The following is a 9,076-nucleotide window of genomic DNA, read 5'->3' as shown; positions in this document are numbered from 1 at the left end:
ACAAAGTATGTCACATGGACTCAGAGAGGTGATCCATGCTGTGATGACTCAATGTAGCTAGGTGGGGGGGAGCACGGCACCCATGAAGATGAGGCATGCATCGAGAGCACTTAGTGATCCCTAGGGATGGAAGATCAGGGGTTTGCTCCACAGCAGACACAGAAAAAGGAAAAAGGCATGAGTTTGCAACAAAGAGAAACCTAAGCTAAGGCAGGCAAAACAGCACAAATAAAAAATTTAAAAAACAAAACAAAAAAACTTAGTTAATAATTATTTAAGAAGCAAGTTAGTCCAGCAGAAAAGAGAGAAACAGAAACTGGGTCTCCCATTCCTGGAATGCACTCTCTCTGGCCCTGGTGGAGTAACTTTCTTTACCACCCTGCTCCAACTGAAGTCTCCTCCTAATAAGCTACGTAATTCCACCATCTCAGCCATTGCCACTGTTTTAAGTACCAGGTTAACTATAACCAAACTTCCCAAGTACCAGCAGCCCACCAGTGGACCACCTCGCCTCAGTCGTCAACCCAGCTAGAGTCCACTGGCTGCCACCTCTTCTGCTGTCCCATCCTGTATAATTTCTTAGGCAGTCCTGGACAAGTGCTCTTGTCCCTAAGGCTTCATTCCCTTGACTGCCCAGGGTCGGTGTGGTTTACAGACACACTCATCTACATCAGCCCAAACTGCATCTTGTCAGGTTACCATTCTGCACACACTGACACAAACACAATCCCACAGGGCTCTGAAGTCTGGATGGCAGACACAGAATTTGAGATTTTAGAGGAATTTATACAAAAATAGTTCAACTACAATGTTTTTACCAGCTCAAAATTAGTTACGTAATATACAAATTGGGCATTTGTGAGTTTCCTGTAATTTTTTTTTTTTTTAAGAAATAACCTTAGTCTAGGTTTTTAGAAGAAAACTATATTCTTTTTAAGAAAATGGAAATATTCTCAAAGGCAAAACTTAATTTAAGTCAAATCATATCCTTTTGTTGTGAAGTTAGATATACACTGTGCACATAGAGGTGTTTTTCCATAAAATCCAGGCAGGGCACCGACTCATGGCCTCTCTTGGCCGAGATCGAAGGCTGGAATTCTGAGTGAAAAGTTTCTTTTCTGGTGAAGGGGGAGGAAGGAAGCAGTCTTCAACCCAAGAGACAGGGGTTTGGGAAAATGAGGCGGAAAGTGTGGCTGAAAATAACCATTAGAGTCCCAACGGCCAGTCCTCACAATGACCATGATGGTCAAAGGCAGGTCATGACCTTTGTAAGACCACGCTCCCTACACTCCCCAGTATCCCCTCCCAGACAAGGCACCCTTCCCACATACCAGTGGGTAAAGTGTTTATGAGTCACACAAACACATGTGACCTCCACCAATTTCTGCCTTCCGGACCACACCCCGCCCCAGGGAGTGATCTTGAAAGGGGTCTTGGGTCCTCTGAACAAGGGAAGCTAGCTCCCCATGGGAAGCAGCCTGCTGCACCCCAGAGCCTCTGGAGGGTCAGTCTAAGCACCTAAAACCTGTACTCCAGGCTTCAAGGCACAGGGGACCCAAAAAGGAAAGCCGATGATAATGGGGTGGAATAGGAGGCAGGCAGTCCCGAGGCGGCACAGTGAATAAATACAGGTGATGCTACGGGACCGGCCCGGCGGACAGGAGCTCAGTGGAAGGTGGGGTTGGTGGGATGGAAGCTCATATGGGAGCCCAGCCCACCCTGACACAATGCTCCAACACGAAACTGGGGGCATCCCACCCACCCCCTCACAAGACACACACAAACAAACACACACAGCCCCAGATCAGGCACCGGGCCCCTGCTCAGAGCTCCGTGATGTGCATGGCAGGTGGTGGGAACGGGCCAGGCCGGAGGCGCCGCAGGTGGCAGCATCGACAGAGCAGGTGGCCCTCCAGTGGGTAGCAGCGGTGTCCATCCTCCCCACTCAGCTGTAGCCCACAGTCCTGTGGAGGGACATGGCATGGAGGCCAGAGTAAGGGGGAGGCATATTAGCACATATCAAAGGGGATGGGCAGAAGGCTTTGACTCTGTGAGGGAAAGGGTCAGACACACAGGACTTGAGATGCCTCTTTAGACATCCAAGAGGAGACACAGAGAGAGGAGGTTGATATGGATTGAATTGTGTCACCCCAAAGTATGACACCTGGTGTGGTGCTGTAGGATAGGTGCTGGACTGCAAACTACAAGGTCAGTGGTTCAAACCCACCAGCTGCTCCTCGGAAATCGTGTACATGGTCACTATGAGTTGGAATAGGCTTAATGGCACTTAACAACAATAAAAGTATGCGTCAACTTGGCTAGACCATGATTCTCAGTATTATATAATTATCTTCCATTTTATGATCTAGTCTGTATTGTAAATCCTAACCTCAATGTTGCAAATGAAGCAGGATTAGAGGCAGTTATGTAAATGAAACAAAACCCAATCTACAGGATTAGAGTGTATTTTGAATCAATCTCTGCTGAGATAGAAGAGAGATTCAGTGAGTGAGTCAAGATCAGAGGGACCTCAATACCACCAAGAAAGTAAAGCCAGAAGTGGAGTGCTTCCTTTGGACTTGGGATCCCCGTGCAAATAACCTCCTAGACCCAGAGGAAGATTGAGGCCAAGACACACAGACATTTCCAAGGAACACTGGGCCCACAGATTCTGAAAGACAAGGACCTTCTTCCAGAACCAACAGAAACGAATGCTTACCCCTTAGAGTGGACATCCTGACTTCAGACTTCTAGCCATCTAAACCACGAAAGAATACATTTCTGCTTGCTAAAGACAATGACTTGTGTTATTTCTGTTATAGCAGCTCTAGATAATTAAGACATAATGTGGTACCAGGAGTGGGGTGCTGCTCTAACAAATACCTAAAATGTGGGAGCAGTTTTAGAATTGAGCGATGGATAGAAGCTAGAAAAGTTATATGGTGTCATATAGAAAAAGTCTATTTCCCTGAAGAGACTGTTCATGGAATTATGGACAACCAAGGCAATTCGGGTGAGGGGTCAGAAGGCAGTGAAGAGATCTGTAACACTGAAGAAGGTACAGATGGCAAAAAAGCAGCAGTATAGAAAGGAAGGCAATGGAACCAGGAGACCAGCGCAAGATGGCACAAGGGCCAATCCACGGAGCAAGAAAGATGAGTGCCTCTTGGCATAAGGATTCCTGGAGGTGTAGGGTGCTTATGGCCACTTGTCAACAGAGCTAGGCTTGCCAACCCATGGAATGAGAGAGCTGAGCACTTTGGGCCAAGGTTTACTGGAAGAGAAGGATGTCTCCAGGTATTTATCAATGGAACTAAAGAGCTTCGTAACACCTGTCTGAGCAGGGTAGGGGCTGGACTATCCCAAGGGGTCTGAGGAGCCGAGGAACCAAGAGGCCAAAGCAGAAGCTGGATGAGACGAGGAACATGGGAAGTACAGCTGTCTCAATCTCAAACAAGGAGGCCAGGACCTCTCAAGTCTCAAAGGGTAGAACCGCAGCCTTCTGGGTCTCAAAGGTTGGGGTCACAATCTTAAAGGTTTCAGAGTCAGATCTTCACCAACTCAATTCCGGAGGATGGGGTTGCTGTTCACAAGTACCAAGGGAATGGGGCCACAGCCACTGCCCAAAGCAGAGGAGGCGGGCTGCCATGCCTAAGAGGCCAAAGAATGGGGCTTGTCAGGACCAAGAGTGTGGGAATCACCTTCAGTTGAATTAAGAGAATGGGGTCACCTAAAGCCAAGTTGGAGTTCTGGTGTGGTGCTGTGGGTTAATGTGCAGGACTGCAAAGTTGGTTTGAACCACAAGGTCAGTGGTTCAAGTTCACCAGTTGCTCCTCGGAAACTCTATACAGACAGGCTCACTATGGGTAGGAACTGACTCAACGGCATTTACCAACACCAAAGCCAAGTTAGCAGAATTGCTGTCCCAGAAGGTGTAAAAGTAGAGCTGTAGCCCACGGATGAGGGGCCCCCACCCAGAATCCAGAGAGCATGGCCCCCACTCAGAATCTAGAGGGCAGTCCCACTGTCCAAAGGTCTCAGAGAAATTGTTTTGCTGGGTTCTGGACTGTTTGATACATGTGATCCCTTCTTTCCTTCCATTTTTTCCCATTTGTAATGGAAAAGTCCACCTTGTGTCTGTATTTTGGAAGCAGCTAACTTTTATTATCGATTTCACAGGTTCTTAGATAAAGAGGAAGTTTACCCAAGGAGATATGGGAGATTTAAGACTTTGGGGATGATATGATGGGGTGAATGCATTTGAATCATAGGGAGAACGTGAAATTTGAGAGGTCAAAGGTTAGAATGTTATGGCTTGAATTGTGTCCACTCAAAATATGTGTCAACTTGGCTAGGCCATGATTCTCAGTATTATGCAATTATCTTCCATGTTTGTGATCTGATGTAATCATCCTATATGTTATAAAACCTAACCTTTATGATGTAAATTCGTAAGGTTTTCAAAGGCCTCTTAAGTACAAGAGCAAAGGTATCAGTTTAAAGACTAATATGCCTGACGCAAGCCATGGTATTTTCAATAGTCTCATATGCATGTGAAAGCTGGACCGTGAACAAGGAAGACCATAGAAGCACAGATATATCTGAGTTATGGTCTTAGAAAAGAATATTAAAAGTACCACCAAATTCCAGAAGAAAAACAAATCTGTGTTGGAAGAAGTACAGCCAGGATGCTCCTTAGAAGCCAGGATGGCAAGACTTCATCTCTCATACTTCAGACATGTTATCAGGAGGGACAAGTCCCTGAAGAAAGACAGCACACTTGGTAAATTGGAGGGTCAGCAAAAAAGAGGCAGACCTCCAACACAATGGACTGGCACAGTGGCAGCAACAACGGATTGAAGCGTAACAATTGTGATGTGGGTGCAGGACTGGCCAGTGGTTCATTCTATTGTGCACAAGGTCGCTCTGAACTGGAACCAACTCAGTGGCATCTAACAACAACAAACGATGTAAATGGGGCAGGATCAGAAGTATTTATGTTAATGAGGCAGGATCCAATCTACAGGATTAGACTATATTTTCAGTCAATCTCTTCTAGGTATAAACGAGATTAAACAAGCAAAGAGAGACCAGAGGGACCTCAGTACCACCATGAAAGAAAAGCCAGCAGGGGAGCCCATCCTTCAGATCCATGGTTCCTGTGCTGAGAACCTCCTAGACATAGAGGAAGACTGAGACCAATACACATGGTACACATGGAGATCTCTAAAAGGAGATGCCCAAGCCCATGGCTACTGAAAGGAGACAAGGACCTTCCCCCAGGGCAGACAGAGAAAGTCTTCCTCTAGAGAAGGCACTCTGAATTGGGACTTCTAGCCTCTTAAATGGTGAGAGAATAAACTCTTTGCTAACGACATCCACTTGCGGTGTTTCTGCTATAGTAGCACTTGAGAGCTGAGACCTAGGTAGTTAAATATAAGTCTGGAGAGAGAACTGGAGGCACGCACGAACGTAAGCACACTGACAGCTTTTGAAGACAAAAAAAAATAAACAGATTCCTACATTCCTTGGGAGTACAGGTAACTGAAAAAAAGTATATGACAGAGAGCTGAGCCTTGGAAAATTCATCAGAAATTAAATGATGGAATGAAGAGAAAAAACTCATTAAAGAAGATTTGGGATGCGGGGGGAGATGAAAATTAAGAAAACCAAAAATGGGTTACCCTAAAGGCAAAATAAAGAAAGTTTATCATGGAGGAACAGTAAGGGTGTGGCAAAACTCTGAGTGGTCAGGAAGGTGACAACTGACGGATTCTGCCAGAGGAGATGCAGTGAACTTGGCAAGTCATGAGGCAAATGCTTGACAAGAAAGGTCTTAAGAGATCATGGAAAGAGTGGAATTAGAGATCTCAAGTATACAGGGAGTTCTGCTTGATGACCTTTGTTGTTGTTAGGTGCCATCAAGTCGGTTCCTACCCATAGCGACCCTGTATGGGGTTTCCAAGGAGCAGCTGGTGAGCTTGAACCGCCGACCTTGCAGTTCAAACTGACTTTGCAGTCTAGCGCATTAACCCACAGCGCCACACATCAGGACTTCCTTTATCATACCATTTTACCATTACAATCATTTTTATTAGTTAATTTACTCTGTTTAACAAGTTACTTTATCCTTCTTTGACCTTTGTAAATAACTGACAGAAAAGTAGAAAGGGAGTCATGAAAGACATGCCATCCGAGTCTCTAGGTACCTGGCAGGACCAGCTGGACACCTTTTCCTTTTTCCTCCTTTGTACGACCCCCCAAGTGGCTCTTTGATCATATGGCTGAATCCTGCCTTGACGCTTTAACACTTGTTACCCAAAGACCCTGAGACCAACATCCACCTGATTCTTCCCAGATCATGGAGCTGGACTGCTGCCTCCTGTCCCAAACCACTCATGTCCATCCACTGACCACTGATAGTCTGTGGAGGATAGAGGGGGCCTGGAGGTCATTCAAAGTCTGACCAGAATCAGGTTCCGTCAAGGAGTCGGTTTCTCTGTGGCCCATCCACTAGCAGTTGATTCTCAACATCAACATTCCACTAAGGATCGTATTCAACAATCCCAAGGGAAAGCTAAAGTCCCCAGGACAACACGGCACCCTACAGAGCTGACCAAGTGATGCCCTGTTACTCGTCTTTCCCATCCACTCGCCTGACTGATGGGACTTTAGACCATATCTGCTCCTGACTCTTCTCTCCTAATCCCCAGCACGATTTCCCATTGGACCACCTGCCTCCTCCACCATGGACTGTAGATTCCTCATGGATGTACCCTCCTGCTCTTCTCTCTGAGACTCTGTAATTAGACTAGTTCTTGGATTTCCTCCTACTTCTCATGCACTCCTTCCTCAGGCCTCCCTTTGCAGCTGCTTTGCCTTTAGGTATCCCTTAAACACCGGTCCTCCCAGGGCTATCCTGAGTCCACTCCCTCCTCTATAACTATGTGGGAGATCTTAGTCCTCCGATTTCAGCTGCCATCTCTAGGCCATGGTGGGACTCCTTCTTCTGGCTACGATGGACTGTTGTTGTTGTTATGTGCCGTGGAGTCGGTTCCGACTCATAGCGACCCTGCACAGGGTTTCCGAGGCTGTAAATCTTTACGGGAGCAGAACGCTTCATCTTTCTCCCGCGGAGCAGCTGGCAGTTTCGAACTGCTGACCTTGCAGTTCGCAGCCCGATTCGTAAGCACTACACTACCAGGACTGAATTATCCTCCCACCTTAAACAGCTAAAAATCAGAGCAAAATACATGGAACAATGCTTCTCAGACAATGGGCGGCATGCAGTTATAGCTAAGAGAAAGGAAATAGATCAGGTGAGCCCTGCAACTGTCCCCACTTATTGCCAAGAGAGTTTCCAGGCTACAAGAAATTTTACCTTTGGAGGAACCTAAACACAACCCAGTAGTCTCCTTGAGCTGAGAATTCAAGGTGACTAGAATTTGCAGGGAGTCCCGGTATCGCGCTGTAGGATAAGCAGTAGACTGCGAATCATCGGTTGGTAGTTCAAATCCACTAGCTACTCCCTGGAAACCCTATACAGGGTTGTTATGAGTCATAAGCAACTCAATGGCATTTAACATGAGAATCTGCAGGGCAGAGAATCAGAGAGGAGAAAGCTATACATCAGTGACTCCCAAACTCCTATAGCAGTAGCCCAGGTTCTTTAAGCTCCAGGACATCTAACTGCCTACTGTTGTTGTTGCTGAGTGCCATCGAGTCTGTACTGATTCACAGCGACCCTGTATAGGGTGTCTGAGGAGTGGCTGGTAAACTTCAACCACTGACCTTGTGATTCAAAGCAACCTTGCAGGCCAGCACATTAACCCACAGTACCACACCAGGACTCCAACCGCCTGTCTTGTAACTTCCTCCTTTCACCCTGTTTCTCTCCTGGAATCCTAAAGAATACCTCCAACATCCAGTCACACATCAAATCCAATCCCTTCCACTGCCTAACCAGCAGCCGAATCAATCCACTTTCCTGAACCCAGGACACCACACCATGATTCAGTCTGGCCACACTGTGCAGCCTCAGGATCCCCCAGCCACACAGCCTCTTCCTCCAATCCAGTCTCTGCATTGGCATTGAGTGCTCTTTTTAAAGCCCAAATTCAACCTGATGATCCTTTTTCTATTAGTCTCCATTTCCCTCAAGTCTTTAACTCCTGTGCATTTTGTCCCCAGTTTCTGCCAACTTCTCGAGCAACACAGAACCATACAATTGTCTTTGCACTTAAGCATATTCTGGTTTCACTGCCTGGAAATGTTCTTCTTCCTAACTGGATGGCTCATTTTTATTCATTTTTCAAATCTTAGCTTAGGTAACATCTCCTCCAGAAAGTTTACCCTGACTTGCTAAGGCCTCTATGAGCTATGAACACTCTGCTTAATAGGACAGACCACAGCATGTGATATTACCCAAATTCTTGTCTTTTCCAGGAGAGGCTTAACAATCTTAGTCTCCATTACAGCCCCAGCACCCTCACATTATAAACACTCTGCAAATGTTTGACTTAATGAAAAACAGGGAGAAGAATGAAGGATCCCAAGAAAGACTAGTAGAATGGAACAGAAGTCATAAAATACGAGATGGGCCCACAGAGCTCACAGAAACAAGGAGACCTGCCCAACCACCAGCTTTCCAGGAGGGCCCAGGCTCACCTCACAGTGATAACATTCCACATGATAGTCTCTGTCCATGGATACCACTCGGATGGTTGTCTCACAGCCCTGGAGAAAGAGACAAGCTTTGCTAGGGCTTGAGGTGAGTTCAGCATGGGAGCACACAGGTATATAACCTGCTATGTATGTCTTATTGGACGCACAGTCGGGCCTGTGTGACCAATAACATCAGTGGTTCCGTGAGGGCTACAATCTGTATCAGTGGGTTCCCAGGAACACATGTACCTTACGCAGCCTCACTACAGCCAACAGCAAGTACAGATGTCAGAGAGAGCCATCACTGGATGTGAATGTGGGTGTGAGTGTCATTTTCACCTCTTTAGAGTCAGGAAAAAGGAGCTCTGGTAGCATAGTGGTTACGAATCAGGCTGTGAACCGCAAGGTTGGC

The 9,076-nt window shown here is 46.5% G+C and overlaps 1 protein-coding gene across 1 annotated transcript in view; it reads right to left on the bottom strand.

The window, feature by feature from the left end:
- Positions 1-1,823: 1,823 nt before the first annotated feature.
- Positions 1,824-9,076, bottom strand: part of WTIP (Wilms tumor 1 interacting protein) — a 19,462-nt gene continuing 12,209 nt past the window's right edge. The window contains exons 7-8 of the mRNA XM_006867321.1: positions 8,668-8,736; positions 1,824-1,964 (exon numbers count right to left, since the gene is read on the bottom strand). Of these exons, the coding sequence (XP_006867383.1) occupies positions 1,824-1,964; positions 8,668-8,736 (210 nt within the window). The remainder of the gene's footprint in view (positions 1,965-8,667; positions 8,737-9,076) is intronic.

The sequence above is a fragment of the Chrysochloris asiatica genome, unplaced genomic scaffold, assembly GCF_000296735.1.
Source record: "Chrysochloris asiatica unplaced genomic scaffold, ChrAsi1.0 scaffold00104, whole genome shotgun sequence".
Classification (NCBI taxonomy): domain Eukaryota; kingdom Metazoa; phylum Chordata; class Mammalia; order Afrosoricida; family Chrysochloridae; genus Chrysochloris; species Chrysochloris asiatica.
Note: the sequence above shows the minus strand (reverse complement) of the source record. Positions and strands in the feature narration are given on the sequence as shown.